General features: G+C 39.4%; 1 protein-coding gene across 1 annotated transcript in view; it reads left to right on the forward strand.

Moving 5' to 3' along the window:
* Positions 1-20,288, forward strand: part of GRIK2 (glutamate ionotropic receptor kainate type subunit 2) — a 1,085,136-nt gene that overhangs the window by 815,696 nt on the left and 249,152 nt on the right. The window contains exon 13 of the mRNA XM_040428804.1: positions 15,970-16,187. Within this exon, the coding sequence (XP_040284738.1) occupies positions 15,970-16,187 (218 nt within the window). The remainder of the gene's footprint in view (positions 1-15,969; positions 16,188-20,288) is intronic.

Genomic DNA, 20,288 nt, shown 5'->3' on the forward strand with positions numbered 1-20,288 from the left:
TCTGTGACATTGGTTTCTTACGCTCAAACATTTCCTTGACAGACACCTGACTGTGGGCAGATTAGCAGGAACTGCTGAAGGTGAGAGGCGGAGTGGCGGGTGGTTGAGAGGGGGCAAGGAGGACAGCAGTGGTTGATGTGGCTGAAGATGCTGGACCAGGAGGAGGATGGTGGCTTTGAGTTTGTGTGCTACTTGTACTCATGTGTTGATCCCATAGGTGTTTGTGATGTGAGATCATGTGCCTTCGCAAAGCAGTTGTACCTAGGTGGGTGTTAGACCCACGACTCAGTTTCTTTTGGCACAGGTTGCAAATGGCATCGCTGTTATCAGAGGCAGACACACAAAAAAAAATGCCACACTGCTGAGCTTTGCAATGACGGCATTCTGGTGGTGGCAACAGCATGCGTTGATTGAAGTGCTGTCTGGCTGACCCCGGGTGCCTATACATGCTGTCTGACTGTGCCACTAGCTCCTTGCGACAACCTCCCCCTGCTTCCAACTCATCTCCTCCTCCTCTCTGTCTCACCATCTGAAATTTCCCCCTGTTCTTTTTCTCTTCGAGCGGGCACCCACGTGACATCCACGGACACATCGTCATCATCAACCGCTTCACTTGTATCTGACAACTCAGCAAAGGAAGCAGCAGCGGGTACAACATCATCATCATCACACCGTACGTCCATGTGTGTAATGCTGCCTGATTGAGACATATCCCTGATATCTACATCCTATGGCAATAATGGTTGCGCATCACTCATTTCTTCCAACTGATGTGTAAATAACTCCTATGACAGATCAAGTGAAGCGGCTGTGGTGCTAGTGTTGGTGGTGGCAGCGGGCGGGTGAGTGGTAACTTGAGAGGTGCCCGAAGCTGAGCTGGAGGAGGATGGTGCGTCAAGGTTCTGAGCGGAAGCTGTAGAAGATTGGGTGTCCTGTGTAAGCCAGTCAACTACTGTATGTCCTCAGAATTTTTCGAGTTCAGGGTACGTGGCCTCTGAACACTGGGCATTATTCTAGGGCCAAAGGAAATCACAGCACCACGACCACGACGGCCCCTGCGGGGTGGCCTGCCTCTGCCTGTCATTTTTTTTTTGATTAGTGGTACTATGCGTGCAAGGTACTGTGCCACCCTATATGAGTGGTGGGCAGTGGGCACAGTACAGTCAGTGGGCCTGACACTCACTGGCAGGCAACTGCAATTATATTACAGAGGAAAAATTAAATGAATTTTCTATCTGCAAGGTACTGTGCCACCCTATATGAGTGGTGGGCAGTGGGCAGAGTACAGTCTGTGGGCCTGACACACACTGGCAGGCAACTGCAATTATATTACAGAGAAAAAATGTAATGACGTTTTTTTATCTGCAAGGTGCTGTGCCACCCTATATGAGTGGTGGGCAGTGGGCACAGTACAGTCTGTGGGCCTGACACTCACTGGCAGGCAACTGCAATTATATTACAGAGGAAAAATTAAATGAATTTTTTAACAGCAAGATGCTGTGCCACCCTATATGAGTGGTGGGCAGTGGGCATAGTACAGTCTGTGGGCCTGACACTCACTGGCAGGCAACTGCAATTATATTACAGAGGAAAAATTTAATGACTTTTTTTTATCTGCAAGGTACTGGGCCACCCTATATGAGTGGTGGGCAGTGGGCACAGTACAGTCTGTGGGCCTGACACTCACTGGCAGACAACTGAAATTATATTACAGAGAAAAAATGTAATGAATTTTTTAACAGCAAGGGGCTGTGCCACCCTATATGAGTGGTGGGCAGTGGGCACAGTACAGTCTGTGGGCCTGACACTCACTGGCAGGCAACTGCAATTATATTACAGAGGAAAAATGTAATTAATTTTTTAACAGCAAGGTGCTGTGCCACCCTATATGAGTGGTGGGCAGTGGGCACAGTACAGTCTGTGTGCCTGACACTCACTGGCAGGCAACTGCAATCATATTACAGAGGAAAAATGTAATTACTTTTTTATCTGCAAGGTACTGTGCCACCCTATATGAGTGGTGTGCACACAGTACAGTCTGTGTTCCTGTGGCCTCTCAGACACGGGCAGGCAAATGCAATATATATATAGAAAAAATAAAATAAAAGCATACTGATGTACCAGCCCTAAAAAGGGCTTTTTGGGGTGCTGTCAGGACGCTGTCCTTACAGCAGATGAGTCTTTGAGGACTGGAGTGGACACAGAACACTGGCCTAGCTAACGATTTCGGGACATCTCTACTTAGGAGTAGTAGAGTTATCATAGTGGCAGCTATGTAGGGGTAATGATAGTGGTAGTAGGGCTAATGGAAGTTGAAGTAGTAGGATTAGCAGTGGGCAATAGCAGCCCTACAGTACAGAAAATGATGGTAGGCAGACAGAGTGGCAGTGGAGAGATGGGTAATGACAGATCTATTTATAGGCCTCAGCCACAGGAGTATGAAAATCCTCATGCACTCATGCCTCACTCATTTTGACAAAAGTGATGTGTTGGACACTGTCAGACACGTGACACCGTTATCTGTAGTGCTGAAAACCTTCCCTGAGATGATGATGGAGGCTAAACAAGATATGTAGTACAGCGAGAGCAAACTTGGCCAGTTCTCATTACTGTTCTATTCTGCCTGCCTAGAAGTCCATGGGGTCAGGGAACATGGTATGCGCTGGAGGAAGGCAACAGTCATTTGGAGAATGAGACTATTGCAAAAAAAATATTTTATGGTCAACTGGGCAGAAGCACAAATATCATAAACCAGAATTAAATATTGGTTAAGGCGAGGAACTGCAGAACATTTCAAAAATGAGAACATTTTTATAGATAGCTGTCCAGAAATACTAGTAACATAGAGAAAAATAAAACTTTGAAATGTTGCAGAAATGTACAACATTTTTAAAAGGAGACAATGTTTACAGACAGCTGGCCATAGATACCAATACCATACAGCAGAATTAAATTTGAGTGATGACACTACCAGCCTGGCTGAATACCCTTTCTGCAATGATACTGCAGGCTGGACAAGACAGTACAGAGAGAACAAACTGTTCCAGCCACTATTCCAATCCTCCTTCCCAGAAGTCAATGGGGTAAGGAAACAGGGTATGTACTGGGTTAAAAGCCATGATCATTTAGAAATCAAGATGTCTACTAGTGATGAGCGGCATAGGCAATATTTGAATTTGCGATATTTCCCGAAATTTTGGCAGAATATTTGCCATAAATTTGCAAATTCGAGAATTTGTGATCTCCAGTAATTGTTTACTTGATTGGGAAAATCAGCAATGTAATATATTCGCGATAAATTCGCTACAAATTCTCAATAATTTCGCAATTAAAATATTCAACATTATTCGTGAATACGAATATATAGCACTATATTCTAAATACTTGCAATATTGGCGATATTTGCGATTAAAATATTCTCGCTCAACACTAATGTCTACAGATATCTACCCTGACAAAAAGTCCAAATGATGGTATAAAGAAAAAATTAATTGTTTAAAAGAATAAAATTTTGGTGAAGGTGCAGAACTATGCCTCATTTATTTTAACTAAATAGTATCAAAGAAACTGCATCATTAGCAACTTGCCCAGGTGGGAGTTCAGCTTGCACACAAGCTAATTGCTGGCTGTGAATAGTTTTCTCATGGCCACATCATCCATTATAGATGTCTGATGAAGGAGCAGAGGTCAATGAGGTGAATGAGGAGTCTGAGAGAGAAGAAGCAGCTGATGATGATAACAAGGACAGTGTACTGCTTGGGGATGCGACCTGGATTTCACAAAGAAGACCAGGAAAAGGAAGATAGGCTGGTTCCGATTTGAAATGCCGACCAGTTCTATTCTCCCCATCTGGTGATGCCGCCTCATGTGCTGCAATAGAGCCCTGGTACCTATGTTTGTGTTTGAATGCCCACTCCTTTTTTTAATCCTGCAGATTTTGAACACGCTTGTGGTTTTATGTGCTGGCCTCATGGAGAAAAAACACCATACAGTAGGAGCTCGCACAAAGCTAGCAGCATCTGAGCTTGGATTTGGTCTAGCATGATTTTAGCCCGCACCCACAGTATCAGCGGCATCACCAGTTCCCAAATTAATCACAATAGAAGCAGATCTGGCCCTGCCAGCTCTTCTGAAGGTTTTAGGCTGGTTTCACACGAGAGAGTATCACGCTCTGGACTCTCATTGTGAGTATCAGAAAGCTCCCGTCCTAAACTTCCAGCACTACCGGGGTCGCATAGCATTATATTGATTTATGATGCTATTGATTTATGATGCTAACCCTTAGAGGTCTGGAATCTATTGGATAACACTGACATAATGCTGTCAGTGTTATCCAATACATTCCAGAACAGTGAGGTTTACATAGCATCATACATCAATATAATGCTATGCAACCCTGGCAGTGCTGTAAGTTCAGGACGGGAGCTGTCTGGTACTCACTCTGTCTGGTACTCACTGAGCATGACACTCCCTCGTGTGTCATGCCAGCCTTAGACATACATTGCCTCTTCTCTTTATTGCTGCTATGGCCACCACCCTCCTCCTCTGTTGTTCTTTAGCGCCCCCATCTGGCTCCCATGTCCTGTCTAACACATAATCATCATCATATTCCTCATCCTCTTCAACACTTTTATGACAATGCAATATGCCATTGTGAGCTCTTTGGCCCAATTCCCTTCTGTATATTTGACATGAGTGCTGCGGTTACTATTACTGCCCTTACTAACAACACCATGGATACAAATGTCACCACTACTACCACCACCACAGCTATGTATGAGGTATCTGAATCTGACTGAACCTACTCCTAATGGCAGTCCAAATGCTGATGCTTCTCACAAAAGTCATCAAGAGGAAAACTCTTGAGTTTCTTTCATAGTATGTGGGTGTCACGGTACCTTCTGTGCTTTAACCCCTTCCCGACCAGTGGCATACTAGTATGCAGTTGGCTGGGAAGCATGCCTTTATGGGTATCCTCCGGCTTCCACTGGTGGTGATCGGAGGAGCCGGAGCGTGTATGCAGCAGCCCCTGTCATTGAGAATGACAGGAGGCTGCTTCATAGTGTTTTCTATCTAAATTCCTCATAGACCCCAATGCTAATGCAATAGAATCTATGAGAATAGCAATCCAATGATTGCTTGTTGCAGTGCAATGGTTAGTTCCGCCACACTTATGCCTAGTCTAAAAAAGTGAGCGTGGTGTGGGCAGGAATTGGACAAGGCAGACCCATATTTTTTATTATTTTCTTCTCCTGTTTTAGGTGTAGAAAATGGTCTTAATGTATGCCAGCAGGAAAGCTGGCTTACATTTAGACTGGTGCTGGATGCATCAAAGTTATCTAAAGGCCAAATATATTAAGACCGGCTTCTGAAACAACAAATCTTAATAAATGAACCCCAAAGTTTAAAAAAAGTATATATATATATATATATATATATATATATAAATATATATATATATATATATATATAGAAGGAAACGGACAGCACTTCCAATAGAAAAAGCATGCTTGAGAAAGGCTCTGTGTTTGAGCCGAAACATTGCCTCACTGTGCCACTGTGGCTGAATAAATCACGATTTTTTCTATTGGAAGTGCTGTCCGTTTCCTTCTACATTCTCGGGGTAAGAAGTGACACCCTTGGACATAGCACCCGTAACTATTTTTGTGAATTGGTGCTGCCATACAGTTTCCTTTTTTTATATATATATTTAAATCACCCCTTTCCACAAAATAATAAAAAATAAAATAAAAATACATATCTTGGGTTTCGCCAAGTGCAAAAACACCCATATTATAAAAATATAAAAATATTTTCCCCATAAAGCAATAGGTGAAATAAACTTCAAAATTGCCGATTCTTTGTTTTTGGTCACTTCTTTTCCCACAACAAATTGAATAAAAAGTAATCAAAAAGTCATACACATCCCAGAATGGTATCAATGAAATGTACAGATTGCCCTGCAAAAAAATTAGCCATCACACAGCTCCATACGCATGACTACAAAAAAAAAAGTTATATGGGTCAAAATATGGCGACAAAAAAAATAATAAAACAGATTTTTTTAAGGTTTAAGGTTATTATTATTTTATCAGTATCAAAACGCAAGAAATACTAAACATATAAAATAATGCCAGATTCATACTGACCAGGGGAATGACATTTCCTGGACAGCTCAATTGCATATCAAACGTCATAAATAAAAAAAAAATCATAAAACTGTCAGAATATATATTTTTTCAATTCCACCCCATTTGGATTTTTTTAAACTGCTTCCTACTACATTATATGCAATATTAAATGGTGGCATTGGAAATGACTACCTGTCTCACAAAAACAAGCACTCATAAGTAGTGTTGATCGAGCACCAAAGTGCTTGTGTGCTCTGGCCGAACACATCGGTATGCTCGTGTACTCTACCGAGCACAATGGAAGTCAATGGGAGAATCTCCTGCTCGAAAGAGTAGAGGGTGACTGGTTCACAAAAATAGGTTTGAAATTTATGTAAACCCCATCAAAATGGTTTGGAAACAGCATTAAGAAGATAGCTGGATGCATCTTGGACTCCTATTATCTACGACATACAATAAACAACCACATAAAGGCTATCTACCAAAAACCACATATGTGCAAGCCATCTATCTATCCATCCATGAGACAGTCAACAGGCTTATTCAGCATACCTTACAATGGCAGCCTTGTGCACAATTAGACATTCCAAACCAGCTCTCATCTGACTGAGAGCGAGTAAGCCTCAAAGTTACTTCACATCTGTTGGATGGCTTTTGTGGACCTGCGCACCTAGATCAATATCATTAGGGAGACAAAAAGTTTTCTGATTGTCCTAACATAATATTCAATTACCTTTCTATACAGTTTTGTCATGTAAAAACAGAATCTGCCTTGTTTTTCAGCTGAAAAACCATTTGCATGGAAAATTCACGATCTACACTACTCATGAACAGTGCCATCTATTGGTTTCATAGTCTTATGACAAGAGTATTACTCTTGTCATAAGACTATGAAACCAATAGATGGCGCTGTTCATGAGTAATGAACAGAGCCATCTATTGGTTTCATAGTCTTATGACAAGATTATTAGTGTAGCCTTTTACATGGAAAATTAGCGATAAAAATTCACGATTAGAATATTTGCGATCTACACTACTTATGAACAGCGCCATCTATTGGATTCATAGTCTTGTCATAAGACTATGAATCCAATAGATGGCGCTGTTCATGAGTCATTACAAGCAGGGCAATAGTCCTCAGATACACCCTAGCAACCTTATATTATCGAAGATAAAGTGCTAGAAGATGTGTGAATGATAGCAGCAATCCGATACACACCTCAGTGTTAGCGCAGGCTATTATAGGCTGAGTGCTACACAGTGTGTGGACTCCGTTGAGCAGTGTGCCCCACTTACTAGCGCCCCAACAAGACGAACAGCGTCATCTATTGGTTTCATAGTCTTATGACAAGAGTAATACTCTTGCGATAAGACTATGAAACCAATAGATGGCGCTGTTCATTTTATGAACAGCGCCATCTATTGGTTTTATTGTCTTATGACAAGACTATTACTCTTGTCATAGGACTATGAAACCAATAGATGGCACTGTTCATGAGTAGTGTAGATCGTGAATTTTCCAAGCAAATGGTTTTTCAGCTGAAAAACAAGACAGATTCTGCTCATTTTCATGTCTTTCCCATATACCCATGTTTATGCAAACAAGTTTTTACATGATAAAACTGTATTGAAAGGTTATTGAATATTATGTTAGGACAATCAGAAAACTTTTTGTCTCCCTAATGATATTGAACTAGGTGCGCAGGTCCACCAAAGCAATCCAACAGATCTGAAGTAACTTTGAGGCTTACTGGCTCTCAGTCAGATGAAAGCTGGTTTGGAATGTCTCATAGATCACAAGGCTGCCATTGTAAGATATGCTGACTAAGCCTGTCATCTGTCTCATGGATAGATTGATGGCTTGCATATACCTGGCTTTTGGCATATAGCCTTTGTGTGGTTGTCTATTGTATGTCGTAGATAATAGGAGTCCAAGACGCATCCAGCCATCCTCTTAATGCTGTTTCCAAACCATTTTGCTGGGGTTTCCATCAATTTCTAACCTTTTTTTGTGAACCAGACACCCATCTTCTTCCGAGCAGGGGGTGCCTGGTTTGATGCTCGGGTCTCCCATTGATTTTCATTGTATTATATTGTACTTGAGCACCTGCAGTATTTGGCTGAGCACTTGGATGTGCCGAGCATAGCGATGCTCGAGATGAACAGAGTACGGCCGTGCATGCTCGCTCAACACTACTCATAAGGCTATATAAATGGAAGAATAAAAAAGGTATGGCTCTGGGAAGGCAAGGACCACAAAACGAAAATGCAAAAATGAAAAAACCTCTGGAGTAGAAAGGGTTAATGATTCTCCATTGTAAACTGGATAAGGTGGTAGTGGTGATCTAATGTTAATTTGAAAAATTACATTGTTATTGTACACAAGGTCTCTTAATACCAGCAAAGCATTTTTTAATGGCTGCAGTCCATGAGTATTTTTCCCTTTTGCTGATAATCTAGCCTTTCTTTTAATGGTTACATCAGAAGATATACATTTCAAAAACATTCTATACACATGACAAAAAGCTCAGTACCGTTACCTATCTACAGTCACCTGATTTATAGAGATCAGGGCATATTTGCCATGTCATGACAATAGAGTTTGGCAACATGACTGCAAAATTAGTAATGGCACCTTGAAGGAAACCTATCTAAGCAAATTTCTTAAAATTCTATTTGGGTCCGATTAGTTTGAATCGATCATGAGATTCAATTCGGGTGAAAATCAATCATACAGTGTAGTGGCTTGCAAGTGCGGGATCGCTTTTAGATGGCACAATCTGCCACAGGGAAGTGATTTTAAGGCTGTATTACACAGTTCGATTTTATGGCTGATAATAGCTAACGAGCATGATGCAAACATTCGTTCATCGGCAATTATGATTTTTAAGCATACTTAAAAATCAAAGCTTGCTGGCAGCAGATCGTGCTGTCTAATAACTATCTGCATTTGCTTCTTCATCTGGCAACCGCCGGTAGTATTACAATGCAAGATCGCTAACGAGCGCTCATGTGAACACTCGTTAGCTATTATCTGCCCAAAAATTGGTCAGTATAATATAGGCTTAATACAGCCTTAAGTGTATCAAAGGATTATAGAAGGACAGCTCAAAAATGTGCAATTGAAATCAATAAAATTTAATAAAATAACCACACCCCCAAAAGTACCTTATAAATTTAAAAAAATGTAAAATTGCAAAAAAGGAGCACAATAGATAAAAATATAATGAACAGAATCGTAACAACCAATAGTAAAAATAAAATTTCTAAACCTGTATCCTGCAAAAAAAAATGCAAATACAGTGTCAGAATTAACAAATGTTATGCCATTCCTGTATAGGTTCCGTTTATAACGAAATATAATGGAATGGCCAGATGGAATGCAAAACGGAAGCATTTAAGAGGCCTTCCATTTTGCTCCATCCTGATAGAAGTCTATGGGCAAACATAACGGATCTGGCTGGTTTCCGTTATGCAGGACAGAAAAAAAGTCCTGTTGACAGGAGGAAAGCAAGCGGATCCGTTATGCTTGCCCGTAGACTTCTATTAGAATGGAGCAAAACAGAATGACTCTTAAAGGCTTCCGTTTTGCATTCCATCTTGCCATTCCATTATATTCTGTTATAAACAGAACCTATAACGGAATGGCATGATTCTAGTGCGAATCCACCCTCACTGTTTTTCCCTTTCTCACACTGTAATTAATTAATTAAAATCAGACATTATGTGTATCCCTTAAAAAAAACATACAACCCATACTGCAGAAAACAGGCCCTCATATGGCTACTTCAATAACATAAAGTTGTGGGTTTTTTACGGTACTTTCACACTTGCGGCAGAGGATTCCGGCAGGCAGTTCCGGCAATCCGGATGCAAACGAATGGCATTTGTCAGACGGATCCGGATGCGGATCCGTCTGATAAATGCATTGAAATACCAGATGCATCTCTCCGGTGTCATCTGGAAAAATGGATCCGGTATTTATTTTTATCACAGATTTAAAGGTCTGCACTTGCAGATCCGGCATTCCGGCAAGTGTTCATGATTTTTGGCTGGAGAAAAAAAGAATTGCATGCTGAGGTATTTTCTCCGGCCAAAAAACGTAAGAGTGAACTGATGCATCCTGATGCATACTGAACGGAATGCTCTCCATTCAGAATGCATTAGGATAAAACTGATCATTTTTTTTCCGGTATTGAGCCCCTGTGACGGAACTCAATACCGGAAAAGAAAAACGCTAGTGTGAAAGTACCCTTTATAGGTGACATAAAAATGTTTTTTTAGTTTTTTTTTTTAATTAAAAACCACTAAAAGATAAAAAAAAATTATGTGCATTCTGATCTACAAAAAAACACCCATAATCTCACCAACAAATTATTCCTCATAAAGTTTTTTTTTTGCCATGATCCATATAAATTTTGTATAGTGTGAATGCAGGCATCTATTTCATATCCATCCATACATATTTTATAAAGTCTCTATTTAAAGGGGTTATCCCATGACTAATTTAAAAAATGTAAATGAGACATCATATAGTACAAGATAATTTATTTCTAACAAAGCTAGAACCAGCCCTGTACCTCACATGGATCCTTAGATCATCTATATTCATTGCTCTGCTAGATTTATTTCAAGCTGGCAGCTCAAGGGAAGTGTCTTTTCTGCTGCAGCTCAGAAGGCAGTTGAAGGCCATCTCTAAGAGCAGGGCAAAGAAATAAGAAAAAACAAACAAACAGCAGGTGGCGCTATACAGATGCATTTTATTGAATAACTCATTGGCTATTCTAAATTTTTAATTACATGCAATTACAAAATTATTTAGATCCAATAGCTAGTTTGAAAACTATCAACAAAATAAAGCCTACTTAGGCTGATTACCACACTTGTCCCAGATAATAAAACTACCATTGATTAAAATGCTTTCCTAAATGTAGGTACATGCGAGCAGTTTGAAAACTATGGAATATTTTTCATGGGACAACCCCTTTAAGGCTGCTTTATGTACAGTATAACTTGAACAAATGTGAGACAACATGACTAGAGTCAACTTACAGTACTTCACTAATATGTACTTTTTTATGTATAGCACCACTTTCTCTATCTGTAAAGCCACACCTCATTTATGTCCCAATGGAGATGCATGTGACAAGACATGTCAACCTCATACATTAAAACACACTTGGGGTCATTTATCAAACTGGTGTAAAGTAGAACTGGCTTAGTTGCCCATAGCAAGGTATGCAAATATTAAAAACTGTAAAAACACAAGCCATATTTCTAATAATGATTAATAAATGGATTTAGAGGCAAATATTGCTTTAAATATAGTGAAAATGCAGCAAAAGGACTGCCTTACCTAATTAATAATTTTATTAATGTAATCAGTTTCCCTTTATTACTTGTTTTCATTCAGGAACATTGTAAAAATGTGTATATATGTGAAAAAGTAATTTAAGGGTACTTTCACACTAATGTTGTTAGAACCCGGCCGGCAGTTCCGGCAACGGACTGAATGCCATCCGGCAAGCCATATACAAACAGAAAGCTTTTTTTTCCAGATCCGTTAGATGGATCCGGTGAAATGCCAGATCCGTCTCATCCGGTATCATCCGGAATAACGGATGCAGTATTTAAATTTTTGTCAAAGATCAAAAGAGAAAGTAGCTCCTCTTATATCCGGGCGCATGTGCAGACCGGAAAACTGGATCCGGCAATGCGTCAATTTCCGGAACACTTGGTATGAGATCCGGCATTACTACATCTCTATGGAAATTAATGCCGGATCCGGCAAGTGAGTTATTGTTCCGGGATTTTGGCCGGTCAAATTCCGGACAAGGGACGGGACGGAAGACATCCTGATGCATACTGAAGGGATTGCTTTCCATTCAGAATGCATTAGGAAAAAAACGGATGCGTTTTTTTTCCGGTATTGAGACTCTTTACCGGATTTTAATACCGGAAAAGAATAACGCTAGTGTGAAAGTACCCTAAGTGTAGTATGAACAAGTGAATATTTATTGTACTTCTGTGAATGCAGATTACGATTGCTGTTGGATGGCTGTAAAAAGAACCACATTTTAGCATCGGTATTATGGCTGGATAATATTCTATCCACTGGTTCCAAAATGTGTCTAAGGCTGTATAAATGAAACCATCATCCATGGATTTTGCAATACTTTATTTTTCATTACTATAAAGTTTTCCTATAGAGTTTATCTTCCTCCTTTTAAAAATATACCTAAAGGAGTTTTCCCATCTCAAACATTGATGTCAGATCGTTGACATTTGCCAACAATTTCAGATAGTGGTGGGTGAGGCCTGTTCTGGAACCTGCTACCATCTCCATATAGGGCCTCCCAAAGTGAAGGGACAGTAGCTGCACATGCATGGCCACCCTCTGTTTACCACAATGGGAGTTCTGAAAATAGCTGAGCTATAGCCACTATTTCCAGCAGTCCCATAGTAAAGAAGAGAACAGTGGTTGCACTTGCACAGTAAGCTCTCCATTCACTGCTGTTGGAATTCCAAAAAATAGCTGACCTATTTTCAGGAGTCCTATAACAATGAATGGAGAGCAGGTCACAATATGCCATCAATGACTGACATGGCCCAACCCCTTTTCACACATTTAAAATATAAGACCACACTTTTCTTTCTTCTTATTTTTTAAAGAATTTGTAGTTAATTTGAAGTTTGCAGCAATTTATTTTGTAGGGCTTTGTGCACACACTGTAGTTGCTGCCTAAGATTTATTTGCAACCAAAACAAGATTCAAAAATTTATACAAGAATGGTGTATGGTGTGAGATTCCATTTTAACATATTTAGACAATTGAATTTTTTCCCCTATGGGCTGTTAAATATAACAGCTCAGCCCAAGGATAGCCCATAACTCATTTTATTTAAATATCTTTTTATAGAACGCTCGGTTGTGCTTTTCCGCTGTGATTCCTTTCAGAAATGTTTTAATAAATTGCCAACTAGTAGTTGAGGTGCATTGTGTCAGCATGACAGTGTTCAATCAGTGCTTGCAGTATTAGTAAATGTCATTATAAACTGTTATTTCATTATTTAATAAAATAGACATATCAGGAGGGCTGACAGGCCATTTTTAAATTAGAATTCTGATCAGAAAAAGTAAAAGTTCTTCAATATATATCTATTTTGTTATTTAGTATTTTTATATAAAAGGGGAATGTGTTATATTCAGAATGTAGTTCTATCTGCAGGCAGCAGGTTATAGAGCAAGAGGAACAGGGCAGATTTATACACAGTTTTGTAAGTTACAATTTTTCACTTTAATCTCTGCTCAATTTGGGCTAAGGACTCCAGTGGGCTGTTCTATTTACGAACTGACAACTATTTCTGTATTAATATTTATATAAGAAAGATTATCAATCACTGATAAGGCTACACAGTAGATGACCACAGTGGGCAGGAATTTAAATGCTTGAAATACAAGTTAGGACTGATGCACACGACCGTATGTATTTTGCGGTCCGTAAAACGCGGATCCATAAAAAAAATGGATGACATCCGTGTTGGATCCGTCACAGCCATTTTTTTTGCTGTTGTTTGAATGCAGACTTTAGGTGGTAATACACATTAGTATAAAGTTGATCAAAACAGGAAATTTCAATACAGAAAATGTTAGTTGAAATGTAGCAATGAATGATCATTTTAGCCGACCAATGACAAACCATTATTATTTGAAAATAAGTCGGCCATGTTTAATATTTTTGTCTGATAGTCAGGCTATAAATCTTTTGTCCATCACCCAGTTTCAATGAACATGTATAGCCAGTATAAATAACTGTAATGGCCAATATGGACTAAAATGTGTATTGCCATGTCTGTGAAATGAAGGTTTACCAGATGTTTGTTCAACTAATGTTCAACCATCAAACAACTTCTATCTAATGTGTATGGCCGCCTTTAGTCTTTTCTCACAAATCAATATATCAATCTGCTCAGTTCATCTTGCTCTATAACAGGCTGCCTATAGATTGGACTGTATAATAATAGATGCAATAATCATCAAGAACACTGCCACTATCTATTCTATCATTGCAAACAAATAATGAAAACCTTGGTCCTTCCTTGCAGATTTTACTTGTCGCATTTTGAAAGCTAATATTTAGATGTTTGCTTTTGTTCTTAGATCCAACAGTTTTTCATAGAAACCAATAGCTTGCAAGCAAATATGTTGAATTATATTATAGTTATTAAAGTATTTTATAATACATACTATAATATGCAAATTATGCAAAACTATTGCTCTCCACTGAAGAGATAGTAATAGTCACGTTGTGTGTGTGACTTATGCATAGACAAGTTAAGATTTATTACCATCATATTCAGGATCTATGTGTCCTGGATAGGGTCATAAGAATGTGACTTATTAAAGGGGTTCTCTGGGTATTAAGAAAATGAAAATACTTAAATATTACTTTATTATAAATACATTCCCAAATACCTTTCATTAGTAATAATGAACAGTTTTGTCTAGGGAACAATCATCAGGGGAAATAAAATGGCCGCCATCCTATTAGTAAACAACAACACCTGTCCTAATCACACAGGAGGATGCTACTTCAAGACACTGAGCTAAAGAGCTGCCTCATCCTCCTCTTTAATCCTAAATACAGTTTAATATGATCTTCAGCTGAATCTCTATAGAAATGGAGTGAGTGATAAGCAGCAGAGCTTGTATGCAGACTCCTTTAGCAGAGCTCCACATTACCACAGTCTGTCCTGTCTATCCTCCCGGTACTTCATGTCTCCTCATGAACTCCAGTCCTACAGAGATTCAGCTAAAGTTCTTATCACCTATATTCAGGATCATAGTCCCTGACAAGTATAGCAGAGAGGAGGATGAGGCAGCTCTTTTATTCAGTGTTGTGAAGTAACTTGTCCTACTGTGTGAGCTGGACAGATTTTGTGTGTACTAATAGGACAGCAGCCATTTTATTTCTCCTCATGATTTCTCCCTAGACAAAATGAGGCATTATAACTAGTGAAAGGTATTTGGGAATTTTACAAAAATTTCTGTTATGCACTTATATCGTGCTACTATATTCTGTAGCGCTTTACAGACATTACATCAAGCTGTCCCCAATAGGGCCTAGAATCTAAGTTCTCTATCATTATGTCTTAATATATTTATAATAAAGTAATATTTAAGTATTTTTATTTTCTAAATTCTCAGAGAACCCCTTTAATCATAGGGGTAACTCCAGTGACTACTTGAAATGTCAAGCTATCCCATGACAGCGTGCTTTTTTTTAAAAGTGATGCTCTACACCTATGTATAACTAAGACTTTCAAGTGATGGTGGGAGATACTCTGTAAGGCAGTGGTTTGGTTGCTTAGGCAATCCTAGATGCCAAAGTGGTCCTTTTTGGATGCTGTGTCTTCCACTGTTGTTTGCAAATTTTAGGGGAAGCAGGTTGTTTGTAAGGGTATCACCAAGTTGCTAAAAAAATTATATGCATGTATACCTTATATAATAGACACTGAGCATAGTGATGCGGATTTATGAAAGTGTTTAAATTTAAAATGTCTTTATTGTCTATAGCATTCAGTCAGGGCGCAGCTTTCTGTTCTCGAGAGCACCATAAGAAATGAAAGCTGCACTGAGGTTGGCTACTACAAGCAACAAAAGCAATTATTGTAGAGTAGACAGTTTCATACGTTTCACATTTTTGAATCAACGCATATTTGCATTGTATGTATGAATTTATAATGAATTTGTTAAATGGACATTTTCACATATATTGCTGTATTTTACTTTATTTATTAAAAAACAGCTTTACAATATATCCATTAATTTCCACCAGGTTCTGAACTTATGCCCAAAGCTCTTTCTACAAGAATAGTAGGAGGAATATGGTGGTTTTTTACACTTATCATCATTTCTTCATATACTGCCAACTTAGCTGCCTTTCTCACAGTGGAACGCATGGAGTCCCCCATTGATTCAGCAGATGATTTAGCAAAGCAGACTAAAATTGAATATGGAGCTGTCCAAGATGGTGCTACCATGACATTTTTTAAGGTATGTTGTAATTATTTTATTGTGTGAATATGACATTGTTATTTCACTAAGATAAGTATAGCATTATTTAATTAATTTCCTAGTTGAAATAATAAATGTTTTAAATGATATCAAATAAATATTGCTTCTTTTCTGTGTGTGTGAAAAATCCTTTGTAAAAATCCACAACATATTTTTTTTGTATACTACTTAAGAATAAATGAGACAAAATATATGCCACATATATTTGTCTGTCACCCATTTAAAATTCGTTTTTGAAATCCCAGTGTTAAATATGGCAAGATATAATTTTCATAGTTTCAATATATTGGAATTGAATTGTATGAGATAAAAAAATTTTAACTTCTAAAACTGGGTTTGTCAATGAAGTGGAGCTGAAATTATTTGCCACAATTCATAGTAATGAACTATTACAGTTAGGCCTCTTTCACACGGGCGTCATGGTTTTGGGCCTGATAAGATGCGGGTGCGTCGCTGGAAAATGAACGATTTTTCTGCGCGAGTGCAAAACATTGTAATGCGTTTTGCACGAGCGTGAGAAAAATCGTCATGTTTGGTACCCAAACCCGAACCCGGACTTTTTCACAGAAGTTCGGCTTTGGGTTAGGTGTTGGGTAGATTGTATTATTTTCCCTTATAACATGGTTATAAGGGAAAATAATTGCATTCTTAATACAGAATGCATAGTACAATAGGGCTGGAGGGGTTAAAAAAATAAAAAATAATATAACTCACCTTAATCAACTTGTTCGCGCAGCCCGGCTTCTCTTCTGTCTTCATCTTTGCTGTGCAGTAGGAATAGGACCTTTGATGATGTCACTGCGCTCATCACATGGTCCATCACCATGGTGATGGATCATGTGACGGACCATGTGATGAGTGCAGTGACTTCACCACAGGCCCTTTTCCTCACAGATGAAGGCAGAAGAGAAGCCGGGGCTGCGTGAACTAGTGGATTAAGCTGAGTTAAATTATTTTTTTTAACCCCTCCATCCCTATTGTACTATGCATTCTATATTAATAATGCTATTATTTTCCCTTATAACCATGTTATAAGGGAAAATAATAATGATCGGGACCCCATCCCGATCATCTCCTAGCAACCGTGCGTGAAAATCGCACCGCATCCGCACTTGCTTGCGGATGCTTGCGATTTTCCCGCAGCCACATTCACTTCTATGGGGCCTGCATTGCGTGAAAAACGTGCAAATTAGAGCATGCTGTGATTTTCACGCAACGCACAAGTGATGCGTGAAAATCACCGCTCATGTGCACAGCCCCATAGAAATGAATGGGTCCGGATCCAGTGCGAGTGCAATGCTTTCACCTCACGCATTGCACCCGCGCAGAAAACTCACCCGTGTGAAAGGGGCCTTAGTGTTGAGCAAATCAAAGTATCTGAAGTGGACTTTGATCCGAATTTTATGAAAAATTTAATTTGCTGTGAAAACTAATTTTCTCATGCTTCATGGTAATTAATCAATTGTCCCTGAAATGGCGGTAAAAAAAATCATATTCAACTCATCATTTTAGCGTGAAGGCCGCTGCAACAGTCTTGATTGATGATCCCATGCAAAATCTTGTGCATGGCGACATATGACATCATTGTGTCACTGATTAACTTCTGAAAGCCCTAATTTTTAATCTTCAATCACAATCAGCAATGAACGCGACATCCAAGGGGTTCAATGCCGGGAGGCGGCGTAATCATCGTTCCCCATCATTGCATCCGCTACTCACAAAGAAATGCGATTCATGACGAAGTAATTCGCCACAAAGCAAATTTCTTTGTAAATTCAGCGAAGCAGTCAAATCAAAGTTTTCTAAGCTTTGCTCATCTCTAATCACAGTGCATAAAATAAACATTTATTATTTCTGACAATCCAGCTGCCATTGTATATTGACAAGCCAGTCGTAAAATTGGTACATTACAGGGGTTTTCTTGGATTTTAAAACTGACAAAAACTTAAAATCCATGCAATTTACCATAGCAATTTAATGCAGATTACACTGCATCTTTATGCTAAGTGAGATGATGTAGCTTCCATGCAATGAATTATTGCTAATTTTGGGCCAGCATGCTTTGCGGTCAATAAACGTGCGGGGACGTACTGGCACTCACTGTAATGCAGTGAGAAACAGTGATTGGCTGGCCAAAACACATCATCTGGTTCGGCTCAGTCTTAGGCCTCTTTCACACGGCCGTTTTTTTTCCCCGTCTTGCGGGCCGTTTTTTGCGGTCCGTATACGGTCCGTATACGGAACCATTCATTTCAATGGTTCCGCAAAAAAAACGGAATGTGTTCCGTATGCATTCCGTATTTCCGTTTTTCCGTTTAAAGATAGAACATGTCCTATATTTGGCCGCAAATCACATTCCGTTGCTCCATTAAAGTCTATGGGTCCGCAAAAAAACGGAATGCATACGGAAATGCATCCGTATGTCTTCCGTAGGCCTCTTTCACACGACAGTATGGCTTTTTCAGTGTTTTGCGGTCCGTTTTAAACGGATCCGTTGTTCCGTTTTTTGTTTCCGTTGTGTTTCCGTTTCCGTTCCGTTTTTCCGTTCCGTTTTTCCGTATGGAAAATACAGTATACAGTAATTTCATAGACAAAATTGGGCTGGGCATAACATTTTAAATAGATGGTTCCGCAAAAAACGGAACGGATACGGAAGACATACGGATGCATTTCCGTATGCATTCCGTTTTTTTGTGGACCCATAGACTTTAATGGAGCAACGGAACGTGATTTGCGGCCAAATATAGGACATGTTCCATCTTTAAACGGAACGGAAAAACGGAAATACGTAAACGGAATGCATACGGAACACATTCCGTTTTTCTTGCGGAACCATTGAAATGAATGGCTCCGTATACGGACCGTATACGGACCGCAAAAAACGGCCCGCAAAACGGGAAAAAAAAACGGCCGTGTGAAAGAGGCCTTAGTCAGGGAGAGCTGCAGCAGAAGGGACAGATAGTGTAGGGACAGGAATATTTTTTTTTTATTTTTTTTTAGGCAGGTTTTAGTGTTGAAAGGTGTTCGAGTCCCAAAAGTCCTTTTAAGTACTATTGTTTTATTTGGCTGCAATATATATTATTAACACAACCTGCCCTATATTGCGTGTAATTGTTTGGCCGCTACTGACAGTGACACAAACTTTGCTACATCTGTTGTGTTACATTTGCGCATCCCAAATATCTGTGACATTCAGTGTAATTTTTTCTCCGCTTGTGACAGCGCATTACCTGCGCTATATCTCCTATAAAACATTTACACATCCTAAATATCTGAGACATTCAGTCAAATTTTTTTTAGCTGCTGGGGACAGCAACATTTCCTGCGCTACATCTGCTGTATTACGTTTGCGCATCCTAAATATCTATGACATTCAGTGTCATTTTTTCTTAGCCGCTGGTGACAGCGACATTACCTGCGCTACACCTCCTTTATAACATTTGTACACCCTAAATATTTGTAACATTCAGTGAAATTTTTTTGCGCTTGTGACAGCGATATTACCTGCGCTACATCTCCTATATAACGTTTGCGCATCCTAAATATCTGTGATATTCAGTGTAATTTTTTCTTAGCCGCTGGTGACAGCGACATTACCTGTAGAGATGGCCTTGCGGTTTGCCCTGCGGTTGTTTCGCGGCGAACATTGCGTGTTCACGATTCGCCGAACATGCGAACATATGGAGAAATTTGCGCCTGCCATATTCTTTTACATTGTGAAGAACTTTGACCCATGACACATCCATCAGGTGGTACAGAACAGCCAATTGAGACATTTCAGCACATGGACATACCCCTACCTTATAAATAAACCTGATCTGGCCGCCATTTAACATTCAGTGTTTTGTCAGTGTAGGGAGAGGTTGCTGTGTGGAGCAGGGACAGGCTGTTAGGGACACAATACGCTAGCTAATAGGATCAAAAAAGGTCATTTTAAGGACTAGTATAGGTGTGCTATCTATATGTGTGATACACAGAGTGGTGCGATATACTTATAATAAGCTTTTATAATGAGTCAAAAACACATAGATCTATATAGTGATTACCTGGAAGTCAGGGACCTAGGGGCTAGGGGCTTAC

Source organism: Bufo bufo, chromosome 4, assembly GCF_905171765.1.
Source record: "Bufo bufo chromosome 4, aBufBuf1.1, whole genome shotgun sequence".
Classification (NCBI taxonomy): Eukaryota; Metazoa; Chordata; class Amphibia; order Anura; family Bufonidae; genus Bufo; species Bufo bufo.